This window comes from Carcharhinus amblyrhynchos, chromosome 31, assembly GCF_965287045.1.
Source record: "Carcharhinus amblyrhynchos chromosome 31, sCarAmb.v2.hapA, whole genome shotgun sequence".
In the NCBI taxonomy this organism is placed as follows: Eukaryota; Metazoa; Chordata; class Chondrichthyes; order Carcharhiniformes; family Carcharhinidae; genus Carcharhinus; species Carcharhinus amblyrhynchos.
The window spans coordinates 17,490,218-17,504,919 of NC_137354.1; the positions used below are offsets into that span (position 1 = coordinate 17,490,218).

The 14,702-nt window shown below is 47.7% G+C and overlaps 1 protein-coding gene across 2 annotated transcripts in view; it reads left to right on the forward strand.

The window, feature by feature from the left end:
- Positions 1-14,702, forward strand: part of arhgap22a (Rho GTPase activating protein 22a) — a 237,944-nt gene that overhangs the window by 72,633 nt on the left and 150,609 nt on the right. The window contains exon 1 of one of the 2 annotated variants that reach the window (XM_080215691.1): positions 1,448-1,667. The exons of the other annotated variant lie outside the window; for it this stretch is intronic. Coding sequence (XP_080071817.1) covers positions 1,616-1,667 — 52 coding nt within the window. The 5' untranslated portion in view covers positions 1,448-1,615. Of the gene's footprint in view, positions 1-1,447; positions 1,668-14,702 lie in introns of those variants that run through there. 2 annotated transcript variants of the gene reach the window in all.

Consider the following 14,702-nt stretch of genomic DNA (forward strand, 5'->3'; position numbering starts at 1 on the left):
TGTAGGGGGGAAGTTGATGTGGGGGGAAGTTGATGTGGGGGGGAATTGATGTGGGGGGGAAGTTGATGTGGGGGGAAGTTGATGTGGGGGGAATTGATGTGGGGGGGAGTTGATGTGGGGGGGAATTGATGTGGGGGGAAGTTGATGTGGGGGGGAAGTTGATGTGGGGGGAATTGATGTGGGGGGAAGTTGATGTGGGGGGAGTTGATGTGGGGGGGAGTTGATGTGGGGGGGAGTTGATGTGGGGGGAGTTGATGTGGGGGGGAGTTGATGTGGGGGGGAGTTGATGTGGGGGGGAAGTTGATGTGGGGGGGAGTTGATGTGGGGGGAATTGATGTGGGGGGGAGTTGATGTGGGGGGGAGTTGATGTGGGGGGAAGTTGATGTGGGGGGAGTTGATGTGGGGGGGAATTGATGTGGGGGGAAGTTGATGTGGGGGGGAGTTGATGTGGGGGGAATTGATGTGGGGGGAATTGATGTGGGGGGAAGTTGATGTGGGGGGGAGTTGATGTGGGGGGGAATTGATGTGGGGGGAAGTTGATGTGGGGGGAATTGATGTGGGGGGGAGTTGATGTGGGGGGGAGTTGATGTGGGGGGAAGTTGATGTGGGGGGAATTGATGTGGGGGGAAGTTGATGTGGGGGGGAGTTGATGTGGGGGGGAGTTGATGTGGGGGGGAATTGATGTGGGGGGGAATTGATGTGGGGGGGAGTTGATGTGGGGGGGAGTTGATGTGGGGGGAAGTTGATGTGGGGGGGAATTGATGTGGGGGGAAGTTGATGTGGGGGGGAATTGATGTGGGGGGGAATTGATGTGGGGGGAAGTTGATGTGGGGGGGAATTGATGTGGGAGGGAGTTGATGTGTGGGGGAATTGATGTGGGGGGGAATTGATGTGGGGGGGAGTTGATGTGGGGGGGAATTGATGTGGGGGGGAATTGATGTGGGGGGGAATTGATGTGGGGGGAAGTTGATGTGGGGGAATTGATGTTGGGTGGGGGGGAGGTTGATGTGGGGGGGAGTTGATGTGGGGGGGAATTGATGTGGGGGGAAGTTGATGTGGGGGAATTGATGTTGGGTGGGGGGAAGTTGATGTGGGGGGAGAATTGATGAGGGAAAATTGATGTGGGGGGGGGAATTGATGTGGGAAGGGAGGGGGGAAATTGACATTGGGAGAAAGGAAATTGGCTCCCAAACAAGATAGAGGGAAGGGAGTTGAAGTGGAACACATGTTGTTGGCAAGATACACAATCCACTCCCTCCACAATTGATTAGTTCAGTCTGTCTGCCTGTAGTTGGGATTGTGTGCTGTAATTGCCATTGATGATCTGGACTGCACATCCCTGAGTGAGAGAGGGAGAGAGAGGTGAAGAGTATATGATCTCCAGGGTCTCTGGCAGAGCGAGTGCAACGAAGGGGACACCCTAAAGGTTGGAATGGATGAGAGATCTCTTGCTGTGTGCAAAAGCCTGGAATACTGCTGCACTGGGCTACCTCTGTCTGCCCCCCTTGGGCAGCAGGGCTGGCTGCACTGAGAGCTGCAATGTGTGAATATCTTTCTGCCTGAGCCGGGACCTGGCAATGACAAGCTGAGAGTGACTGTCCGAGGAGCTGGCAACATGGGACAGTGCTGTTGTAGGAACAGCACCAAGCCATCCCCGCAGCTAAGAGGTACAACCTTAAGTTTAAAAAAATAATGTTTCAATCCAACTTTCTTCCACTTGTCTGACGAGTTTTTAAAAAATGACACTGATATAGATCATTCAGAAATGCTTTCTGGTTTAACTCAGCTGTTCGGGTCACCTCAGACTGAGTGCGTTGAGAAATCTTGTGTTGGGAATTTAGCAGTGTTCAAAGGTTCTAGTATTCAAGAGTGAGCGCATTAATTATCTGAACAGATCAGTCGTTGCATTCATTAATGTGTTACTGGGGTTGAGGATCCAGGACTCCTTTGCCCAAGGCACCACTTTAAAGAGACACTAACGTGCCTTCACAAATTAAAGTGTTTGACAAAACATTGTTTGATCCTTGCAAGCGTGGATTGACTGGGATTAACCGTTGCCTCACAGTCGGGGGTTTATTAGTGTCAGAAGTAGGCTTACGTTAACACTGCAGTGAAGTTACTGTGAACATCCCCTAGTTGCCACGTTCTGGCGCCTGTTCGGGTACACCGAACTGACATGGGGAGGGGGAGCTGAGCGTGGTTAGTCTGCCTAACCGGCACCTCTTTCGGGTGGTGGGAGGAAACCCACGTAGACACGAGGAGAATGTACAGATGGTTCGGGTACGCTGAGGGAGAATTTTAGCACGGTCCACGCACCCTAACCAGCACGTCTTTCAGACTGTGAGAAGAAACGGGAGGAAACCCCTGTAGACGCGAGGAGAATGTGCAAATGGTTTGCATATACTGAGGGAGAATTTTAGCACGGCTGCTGCGCTCTAACCAGCATGTCTCTCAGACTGTGGGAGGAAACCCACGCAGACACGGGGGAGAACATGCAAACTCCACACAGATAGTAACCCAAGCTGGGAATTGAACCCAGGTCCCTGGCACTGTGAGGGCAGCACAGTCTTCAGGGAGACAAAGCGATGGTTCCTATCCATCCCTGGCGTCCAATTTCATTTTAAGAAATCCATTTCTCGTGAAGTTATGAACCCTGACCTCTGCTGAGCTGCGAGTAAAGTTCCTCATCTCAGCAGTGCAGTCAGTTGCAAAATCAATACAGCTTTTATTGAAACTCTGTCCCGTGTATGTGTGTTAAAAAAGAAACTTACTTGTGGTGTGGTTGTGTGATTTCATTACAATCTGTGAATTAACCGTGTGGCTTCCTTAAGGTGCACCCACTGACACTGACCTCTACACCTCTTTATAAAAGTGATAATGCTTTGAGACTGGTCTTATCCTCAGGCGCACACGTCACAGAACAGTTCGCAGGAAAGGAGTGGGGCTTAAAAAAGGGAGGATTATTTGCTACTGCATTGAAATAATGATTCCAACAACTTTCATCCACATTTAACCGACAGCTCAACTGTCGTCAGCAGAACAAAGCATCCTGCAAACATTGCAATTGTACATTATTTCTCTCCCATCAGCAACTGCTATCAAATCTGCCTGTACACCAATCCCTAATGACCATAAATTTCAGGATTCCGGTCAATTATTCTTTTCTTTTTGCGGCACCAGCTTTCAGCCCCAACTCCTGCCGGAAAAATAGATTTCCACAACACAGAGGTGTCACTCAAGGAATGAGCACTGCTGCCTCGCAGCGCCAGGGACACGGGTTCGATTCCATCCTCGGGTGACTGTGTGGAGTTTGCACGTTCTCCCCATGTCTGCATGGGTTTCCTCCGAGTGCTCCAGTTTCCTCCCACAGTCCAAAGATGTGCGGGTCAGGTTGATTGGCCGTGCTAAATTGCCCCTCAGCGTCAAGGGGATTAGCAGGGTAAACATGAAGGGTTACGGGAGTAGGGCCTGGGTGGGATTGTGGTCAGTGTAGACTCGATGGGCCGAATGGCCTCTTTCTGCACTGTAGAGATTCTGTGATTCTACGTGACGGTGCAAAAGGATGCTAGCTCTCGATAGAGCAAGAATAGGGCAGCACAATAGTTAGCACTGCTGCCTCACAGCGCCAGTGACCCGGGATCGATTCCCGGCTTGGGTCACTGCCTGTGCGGAGTCTGCACGTTCACCCCGTGTCTGCGTGGGTTTCCTCCAAGTGCTCCAGTTTCCCCCCACAATCCAAAAGAACTGCTGGTTAGACGCACTGGCCGTGCTAATTTGTCCCTCACTATTGATACATGTGTAGGTTAGGTGGATTATCCATGGGAAATAAGTGGGGTTACGGGGACAGAGTGGGGGAGCAGGGCATGGGTAAGATACTCTGTCAGTGAGCTGATGCAGACTCAATGGGCTGAGTGGTCTCTTCTGCAGTGTAAGAGATTCTATGATTCTAACCTTCTATGATTCTAACTCCAACAATGTGTAGGTTAGGTGGCTTGGCCTTGCTAAATTGCCCTTTAGTGTTGGGGGATTCGAAGGGTAAATACATGGGTTACGGGGAGAGGATCTGGGTGGGATTGTTGTCGGTGCAGACCAGATGGGCTGAATGGCCTCTTTCTGCACTGTAGGGATTCTATGATTCAATGATATGCCATGGATAAATTTGAATCTTGTGTGTTGATGCTGAATTGCCCCTTAGTGTCCCAAGATGTGTAGGTTAGGGGGATTAGCGGGGATAATATGTGGGGTTATGGGATAGGGTCTGGGTAAAATGCTTTGTCAGAGAGTCAATGCTCCTTTTGCACTGTAAGGTTTCTATGAATATAATTCAGTCAGACCCACTCCTACCCTGCTGTTCCCCCCCACTCCAGAGCGCTGCAATTTTTATTTCCCTTGCGCACTCTTAAAGTTTGAAAAAAAAGCTCAAGTTTATTTATTAATCACAAGTAGGCTTATATTAACATTGCAGTGAAGTGTTAACCCCCAAGTCACCACACTCTGGCACCTGTTTTGGTACACTAAGGGAGAATTTAGCATGGCCAGTGTACCTAACCAGCACGTCTTTCGGACTGTGGGAGGAAACTGGAGGGAGCCCATGCAGACACGGGGAGAACGTGCAGACTCTGCACGGACAGTAACCCAAGCTGGGAATCGAACCCGGGTCCCTGGCCCTGTGAGGCAGCAATGCTAACCACTGTGCCACCGCGGCGCTCTTCCCAATTTCCTTTTGAAATCATTCATCGTCTCCACTTCCACCACCTTCATGGGCAGCGAGCTCCCGTTGCCTCTCTCGTCCTCCCCTTGTCAGACACTCCCCTTGTCAGGCGCTCAGCGATTGTGCAAGTGAAGGCGGTGAGTACGGAGCGGACAGTGTTTGCCTCTCTGCTTGCTGGCCACCACTCCGACGAGGTTAACACCCAATCCTGCTGCTGTTGGATAATGGCTCGACACGGCCTCAGACCCTCCCAGTCATGTCTGCGAGCGGGAAGAGGTCCACCCCCTCCCTCCTCCCCACATTCCTTCCCCTATTTCCCCCCCAATCCAATGCAGCCTTACATTGTGGAATTTTATCAGTTTATTGATACCGTCCACACTTGCTTGCTGTAAACCCTGGTGTGTGCTGTGACCAGGATCACTAACAAACAATAGCAACTTGCCACTAAATAAGGCACCAGCGGTAAACAGGCATTGCGAGGAATCCATATGGAAGAGAGCAAATTAAGGAGTGGCTATTTGTATTATAAATGTCATGGGGGAAGTTTGGCCGCCTTTTTCTTCTGAACTTCTTAATTCCCACAGCACGCCACATCAAAATGATCCTCCATTGCTTGTGAAACATTTTGGGACGTCCTGATAATAGGTTCATAGAATCCCTACAGTGGAGAGGGAGGCCATTCAGCCCATCAAATCTGTACTGACAGCAATTCCATCCAGGATCTATCCCCACAAACACCACCCACTACTCCCTCTCTCCTATTTGCCTTGCTGGACCCCTGACACTAATTTAGCATGGCCTATCAACCTAAACCACACATCTTTGTGACTGTGGGAGGAAACCAGAGCACCCAGAGAAAACCCACACAGACATGGGGAGAAGGTGCACAGACACCGTCACCCGAGGTTGGAACTGAGCCCAGGTCCCTGGCGCTGTGGGAGAACAGTGCCAACCACTGTGCCACCATGCCGCCCACTGTTTTGAGATGTTTGGGACAGGTGCAGCTAAAAAGTCTTCCTTTGCATATTACTAACCAAGATTCTGATCACCTCCCCCAGCCCCAATAATTCACAAACTCTGCTGCAACTTCCCACCTTCAGCCGTCCCATTACATTGCAACCCAATCCAGGAGGCTGCAGGTTGGGGCGACCGATATAATCCAATTCCTCCTGGGTGTGTGAAAATCTGTCTCGTGTGTAAAGGGAATCCACCCTGAATAACATTGAACACCCAATTAATATACAATTAATATGTGTGGGTGATTGTATCTTCCTCAAGTTTCACAGTATTGGACCCATGTATAATATTAAAATGTGTATAAAACCGTAGTGTTAGAAAGCTTTAGTTGGCAAGTTTTGGAAAGGGCTTAAGGACACAGGTAGGAGGAGTGGAACAAAGCATATACAGTTTGACTACTTTTGCTTCACTTACAGCCACACAGCTTCGCTGGAGCCTCTTCTGTGTGTATAATTTTTAAACAAAGGCTGTGTCAATTTTTAAGCTACCAGTTTCTAAGCAAGGGCGCGCCACCCAAAAGTGGCCCATCCTTCCGCCTCCCGCCAGTCATGAGGCTGAGATGGCACCAACTGGATAAATTTCTCACCTACATGGGTGAGTTTCACTGAAGGGTCAAAACAAAAGCAGAAGGTCAAGTTTAAATTTGGACGGACTTCTTTTCTTTGCAAGGATAAACACTGCGGTTGACTCACGGGTGGGTACTCATGCCTAACTCTGCCCCAAACCCAAACAGAAAGGACAGACTTCACAAGCCGAGGATGGACATTCTTACCATTGAGGGAGTCCAGCGAAGGTTCACCAGACTGATTCCCAGAATGGCAGGACTGTCAGATGCAGAGATACTGGGGATCAACTGGGCTTGTCCTCACTGGAATTTAGAAGAACGAGGGTGGATCTTACAGAAGCATGTACAATCCTGATGGGACTGAACGGGCTAGATGGGGGAAGAATGTTCCCGATGTTGGGAGACGTCCAGAACTAGGGGTCACAGTCTAAGAATAAGGGGTAAGCCACTCAGGACTGAGATGGGGAAGAACTTCTTCACTCAGAGGCTTGTGAATCTGTGGAATTCTTTACCACAGGATAAGCTGCTGGGGCCAGTTTGTTTGATATGTTGAAGAGGGAGCTGGACGTGCCCCTTGCAGCTAAAGGGATCAAGGGCAATGGAGAGAAAGTGGGATACTGAAAGTGCATGATCGTCAATGGTTATATGGAATGGTGCTGCAGGCTCGAAGGGCCAAATGGCCTATTCCTGCATCTTTTTTTTATCTAGGTTAAATAGCGCTGACAAAGGAAAGAAACTTCTGGTTTACAGGGATGTAGGGTACTCAACATCCTCTCATACTTTATCTCAGTGAATTGCAGGCGCAAAGGTTTTACAATCTCTTACAAGATTCGTTCAAGAGTGGCATCCAGGTTATTTCTGAGGACCGGATTTCTTCTCACTCAGATAATTGGTCAGGATTCTCAAAGGATTAGCGAATGAGTGTGTCAATTCATTCAAGCTTTGCTGTCATTTTAATACTTCAGATTCAAGAAGGCAGTTCTTTGCCACCTTCTCCAGGGCGATTAAGAATGGACGGCATGATAGCAGAGTGGATAGCCCTGTTGCTTCAGAGAACCAGGGACCCAAGTGTGATTCCGCCCTTGGGCGAGTGTCTGTGCGGAGTTTGCACATTCTCTCCATGTCTGTGTGTGTTTCCTCCGGGTGCTCTGGTTTCCTCCCAGAGTCTAAAGCTGTACAGCTTAGGTGGATTGGCCAGGCTGAATTGCCCTTTAGTGTCCAAAGATGTGGAGGTTAGGGGGATACATGGGGTTACAAGGTAGGACTGTTTTTTGGTGCAGACTTGATGGGCTGAATGGCCTCCTTCACTGTAGGGATTCTGTGATATGTCCCAATTAGTCAGTGTGCAATTTAAGATCATGCAGTAAAGAACTCCACTCGCGCTATCTACAGAGTCACGCGGAAGAATCTTTTCCGTGACTTCTCCTTGGGACAACCTTTGGGAACATTGTACAAGCTTTAAGGGGCCAATTTTCTTTATGTCCCTGTTTGAACACCAGTGTGAGTGGCACTCCAGGGGAGAAATGCTGAATCCAAAGCCCGTTCCACCAGCAATGATACAGGTAAAGACAAGCTCAGAAATGCCGCTAGATTTGTTTTATAATTTATTCTCTAGCAAGCGGACTTTAGACCAACAGGGTTATTAATGACAATGTGTTGCATCACCATCACCTGACTCATGTTCTGCACAGAGAGGGCCTCTGAACAGTTAGAGTTTTAACCATTTATTGCTATAAGATATAAGAAATAGGAACAGAATTAGGCCATTCAGCCCATCAAGTCTGCTCCACCATTCAGTCAAGGCCGATATGTTTCTCAACCCTGTTCTCCCACCTTATCCCCATAACCTTTGATCCCCTCACAAATCAAGAACCTATCTATTTCTGTCTTAAATGCACTCAATGACCCTGCCTCCACAGCCTCCTGTGGCAATGAATTTCACAGATTCACCACCCTCTGGCTGAAGAATTTCCTCCTCATCCTTTACTCTGAGGTTGTGTCCTTGGATCCCAGTCTCTCCCACTGCTGGAACCATCTTCCCCACGTCCACTCTATCCAGACCCTTCAGCATTCTGCCCGTTTCAGTGAGACCCCCCCCGCCCCCATCCTTCTGTGGTCAAGGGTCAACTCTGCAAGGTTGGATTGTCAAAGTCACAGGACCTGTCACTGAGGCAAAATGAGGAACAAACTGACAGGAATGATTCTGGACTCCATTAGTAAGACTGAATACCAGAGATATGGGTGGATAAATATGTGGGATTTTCATTTGCTAGTAAATTGTCCCTTAGTGTCCATAGATGGGCAGGTTAGGTGGATTGGCCATGGTAAATTGTCCCTTAGTGTCCAAAGATGTGTAGGTTAAGGGGATTAGCAATAGTAAATTGCCCCTGAATGTGTAGATTAGATGGATTGGGAATGTTGTGGATTTCTGCTATTTCTGTGCAACCACTGTGCCACCCATATGTCACTGTCTGTGTGGAGTCTGCACGTTCTCCCCATGTCTGCATGGGTTTCCTCCAGGTGCTCTGGTTTCCTCCCACATTCCAAAGATATGCCGATTAGTGGATTGTCCATGTTACATTGCCCCTTAGTGTCCAAAGATATGCAGGTTAGGTGGATTGGCCATGCTAAATTGCACCTTAGGGTCAGGGGGACTAGTTAGGGTAAATGCATGGGGTTATGGGGATAGGGCTTGGGTGGAATTGTGGTCAGTGCAGACTCAATGGGCCGAATGGCCTCCTTCTGCACTGTAGGGATTCTGTGATTTTAAATTCAGCCCTTCATGCCTGCTCCACCATTCAGTCAGATCATGACTGATCTTTCCCCGCATCTCAAATCAACCATCCTACCTGTTCCCCATATCCCTTTGTCAGAAATATACCTATCTCCTTCTTGAAACATTCAATGATCCAGATTCCCCCGTGCTATTGGGGCAGCGAGTTCCACAAATCCACCACCCTCTCCGAAAAGTAGTTCTTCCTTATCTCAGTATTGAATCTACCTGTGACCTCTCATTCTAGATTGCCCCACAAGGAGAAACATTTAGTCTATGTTTACTTTATCAATCCCTTTTAGAATTTTATATTCCTCAGTCAGATCCCCTCTCATCCTTCTAAACCCCAGCAAATATAAGCCCAAACTGTTTGATCGCTCCTCATACGTCAACCCTTTCATCCCACAGTCAATCTGGTGAACCTCCTCTGAACTGCCTCCAATGCCACCACATCCTTCCTCAAATAAGGAGACCAAAACTGATCTCAATACTCCAGCTGTGGTCTCACCAACACCCTGTACAATTGCAACAACACTCCTCTACTTTTATACTCCAATCCTTTTGCAATAATTGCCAAAATCCTATTTTTTTGTTCATTCTTGGGATATGGGTGTTGCTGATTGGTCCATCCCTAGTTGCCCTTGGAGGGCAGTTAAGAGTCAACAATATTACTGTGGCTCTGGAGTCACATGTAGGCCAGACCAGGTAAGGATGGCAGATTTCCTTCCCTAAAGGACGTTAGTGAACCAGATGGGTTTTTCCGACAATGTTTTCATGCTCATCAGTGGATTCTTAATTCCAGATTTTTTTTATTGAATTCAAATTCTGCCATCTGCCGTGGTGGGATTCGAACCTGAGTCCCCAGAACGTTAGCTGAGTTTCTGGATTAAACGTCTAGCGATAATATCACTAGGCCATCGCCTTCCCTTTGCCCTTTTTATTACATGCGTGCCGTTTTTCTGCGAGAGGGAATGATCGCACACTGTACCACAGGACCTGATTTCCAATTGGTCGATGGACAAGCTTGGAAAGACACTGAGCTACTTGTATGGGCCGGGGTTACCTCGGGTTAACTTAATTAATGAGGCAGCATCTTCAACTTGACTCTGACGCATCCAAGAGAAGGGCATCTTCTGACAGGACCGCGTCTTAAAAATATGCAAGGGAAACCGAACCGGGTCGAGGTTAGCGCATAAATCAAGCTTTTTGTGAAAAAGAATGCAGAGAATTGCATTCACTGGCTCTCTTGCGGAAGGCTAATTTACATGGAGTGACCCATTTGGACCTGACTGAAATTCTTTGGGATTTTCTCCAAATTAGTTGCTACTGTATGTAATTAATTGAGATGGGAATGTTTTGTCTGAAGCAAGCAGCACAGGGCAGGCGAAATCTTCAGTGGCTCAGCACTGCAACAAGACTTTATGTCACCCTTCAAGTACTGAGTTTTAGTTTTTTCAAAAATGATAAATGATTCTGTTGGTGGCCAGCTGTAGCAAACCGTCATGCTCCAAGCTTTGTGTCTGTTTTACAGTGCAGTAGTCAAGATGTTATCTGATATTTCTCTTGAGTTATGCTTGCTTCAGCCGTACAGTCATTATGGCACAGAAGGAGGCCATTCAGCCCATCATCTGCAATTCTGGTGGCAAAAGACTAGAACATAGAACAGTACAGCACACTACAAGCCCTTTGGCCCTCAATGCTGTAACGAGCTTTGTCCAATCCCGAGATCAAGCTATCCCCTCCACGTGCCTATCCTATAACCGCTTGAAAGTTCCTAAAGTGTCCGACTCCAATATCACAGCAGACAGTGCGTTCCACACTAGAGGTTGATTCCAGGGATGGTGGGACTGATGTATGAGGCGAGATTGGCTAGGTTAGGATTGTTTTCACTGGAGTTCAGATGAACTGGGGGGGGAAATCTCATAAAGACTTATAAAATTCTAACAGGACCAAACAGGGTAGATGCAGGAAGGATGTTCCTGATGGTGGGGGAGTCCAGAACCAGGGGTCACAGTCTGAGGATTCAGGATAGACCATTTAGGATGGAGGTGAGGAGACATTTCTTCACCCAAAGAGTGGTGAGCCTGTGGAATTCATTACCACAGGAAGTAATGGCTGCCAAAACATTGAATGTATTCAAGAGGCGGCTGGATATAGCACTTGGGGCGAATGAGATCAAAGGTTATGGGGAGAAAGCAGGATTAGGCTATTGAGTTGGATAATTAGCCATGATCGTGATGAATGGTGGAGTAAGCTTAAAGGGCCAAATGGCCTCCTCCTGCTCCTATCTTCTATGTTTCTATAGGACATGACTGCACCAACCCTTTCTTATTGATCCATGGGATGTGGGCATCGCTGGCAATGCCAGCAATTGTTGCCCACCCCTCTGACAAAGGGTCATCCTGATTCGAAAACGTCGGCTCTTTTCTATTTCCACAGATGCTGACAATCTGCTGAGATTTTCCAGCCTTTTCTGTTTTCACTGCCCATCCCTAATTGCCCTTGAGAAGGGAACACTGAGCCGCCCTGTGGTGTAGATGCACCCACAGTGCCATGAGGGGAGGGAGTTCCAGGATTTTGACTCAGCGACAGTGAAGGAACGGCTGATATATTTCCAAGTCAGGATGGTGAGTGTCTTGGAGGGAACTTGCAGCTGGTGGTGTTCCCATGCTTGTCCTTCTAGGCGGTAGAGGTCAGGAGTTTGAAAGATGCTGTCTTAGGTGACTTGGTGAATCGCTGCAGTGCATCTTGTAGATGGTGCACACGGCTACCATTGTGTGTGATGGAAGGGGCAAAGCTGAAATGCTTTGGCCCTTCTCTTTTTAATAATCTTAATCTCATCAAATCTTGGATTGTGCCAGTCACCCATTCATACAGTTTTTATTTTCTTCCAATAGACCCACAAGTGCCACTTCTGAGGAGAGTCATCTTTTTAAATTGTTCCATTTTCATTGGCAAATTCAGACTTGACTCCAGTGTATCTGTTTAGATATTACACCTCATTGCTTAAGCAATAATTTCAGACCAATCAAGACACAGCAGGATATAGATCGGTTGGAGACTTGGGCAGAGAGATGGCAGATGGAGTTTAATCCGGACAAATGTGAGGTAGTGCATTTTGGAAGGTCTAATACAGATGGGAAGTATACAGTAAATGGCAGAACCCTTAAGAATATTGATAGGCAGAGGGATCTGGGTGTACAGGTACACAGGTCACTGAAAGTGGCAACGCAGATGGAGAAGGTAGTCAAGAAGGCATACAGCATGCTTGCCTTCATCGGCACTGAGTTCAGAAAATGCCAAGTCATGTTGCAGCTGTTTTGGCCACACTTGGAATATAGTGTTCAATTCTGGTCGCCACACCACCAGAAGGGTGTGGAGGCTTTGAAGAGGGTACAGAAAAAAATTACCAGGCTGTTGCCTGGAATGGAGAGCATTAGCCAAGAGGAGAAGTTGCAGAAACTTGGTTTCTTCTCGCTGGATTGACAAAGGTTGAGGGGCGACCTGATAGAAGTCTATAAGATTGAGGGGCATGGACAGAGTGGATGATCAGAAGCTTTTTCTCAGAGTGAAAGAGTCAATTACTCGGGGGAGTAGATTTAAGATTTAAGGGGCGTAAGATTTCAAGGAGATGTATGAGGCAAGTTTTTTTACGCAGAAGGTGGTGGGTGCCTGGAACTTGCTGCCGGGGGAGGTAGTGGAAGCAGATACAATCGTGACTTTTAAGGGGCGTCTTGATAAATACATGAATAGGATGGGAATAGAAGGATATGGGGTCCCTGGAAAGGTAGGCGGCTGTAGTTCAGTTGGGCAGCATGGTCAGAGCAGGTGTGGAGGGCCAAAGGGTCTGTTCCTGTACTGTAATTTTCTTTGTTCTTTGTAATCGCGCAGGGAGTAGGGTGTAGGGAGAAAGGAGGAGAGGGACACAGAATCACTCCCTCTTGGGGAAGGTGGGTTATCTTAATTCCCCATAAAAGGTTGCAAGTCTGGCCTTTTATCTTAGGCTGCCATGCCAGCCTAATTGAACTGTTTGACGGTATTGTCCTTAGACTTTCTGGGCAAACAGCTGAATCCCCGGTTCCGACTCACTACACAGCTTTGTGATATTAATTACAGGCCAACCCATTTCACAGCAAACTTAAGGAGACAGTATCACATTTGGTGGCCTTTGCTATCTGGGTTCCAAAGCCATATAATAGGATCTTCATGCGCTAATAAGAAGCAGGTTGCAGCAAGATGATCGCAACTGTGAAAAATGCAGGGGCAACTGCCTGGAAAGTTAATTTTCCAGCCAAGATGCAAACTGGCAAGTTCAGGTTTACTCTTTTAACCCTTACCCTGTCGATTGTACCAACTCCCAGAAGCCAGTGCAACCCACAGTAACACTGATCTTTACAAGCAAAACATATGAAATTGGAAAGAGTTACGTAGAATCCTAAAATTCCTACAGTGCAGAAAGAGGCCACTTGGCTCATCAAGCCTGTACTGACAATAATCCCATCCAGGGCCTAACTCAGCATAATGTATTTACCCTGCTAGTCCCCCTGACTCTAAGGGGTAATTTAGCATGGCTAATCCACCTAACCTACACATCTTTGGACAATAAGGATCAGTTTAATATGGCCAATCCACCTAACCTGCACATCTTTTGGACTCTGGGAGGAAACCGGAGCACCCGGAGGAAACCCACATGGACACAGGGAGAATGTGCAGACTCAGTACAGACAACGACCCAAGGCCAGAATTGAACATGAGTCCCTGGCGCACCGAGGTGGCAGTGCTAACTGTGTTGGAGATGGCTGCATGCATAAACCCTACCCTAATGTATCTCCTCTGATTAACCTTGAAACTACAAGCTTGTAGAGTGAGCAAACTAATTTCTATGTGGAAAAGAATGAGGTGGTGCGTTTTGGCGAATAACAGTGAGGTGGGCACATACTCCTTGAGGGGGAGAAACTAGTCTAAATGGGGGTAGAGGCACAAACATACACTAATCACTTTAAAAAATAATTAGCTTCAACAAAACTGTACAGATGTGAAGCACAAAGACTTGTTTCTCACAGATCGGAATTCAAAAGCTAAGTGGTTATGTTAAGATGTTTCACCAGGATTTTCTGGTCCCACCACGGTGGGATGTGCCATGGGAGATCTGGAAGACTGGTGCTGCACTGTTGAAGGTGCCATCCTCTGGTTGAGATGCTAAAACCAGGTCCCGCCTGCTCTCTATTCAAAGCTAAGGGCAGTTCTCCCCATGTGCTGGATTGCACTATTTCCACCATCATAAAAGAAAAGTTTAAAGTTTATTTGAAATGTTTATTGATTAGTAGGCTTATATTAACACTGCAATGAAGTTACTGTGAAAATCCCCGAGTCACCACACTCCGGCACCTGCACATTTTATATGGCCAATGCACACCTAAGCAGCGCATCTTTCGGACTGTGGAGGAAACCGGAGCACCCGGCGGAAATCCATGCAGACACGGGGAGAATGTGCAAACTCCACACAGACAGGGTTCCGAGACAGGAATTGAACCCGGGTCCCTGGCGCTGTGAGGCAGTAGCACTAACCACTGTGCCACCGTGCCACCCTAGAAAGTTAGAAAGATTCCTTGAAAGTGAAAATGAAAAGGAAGAGA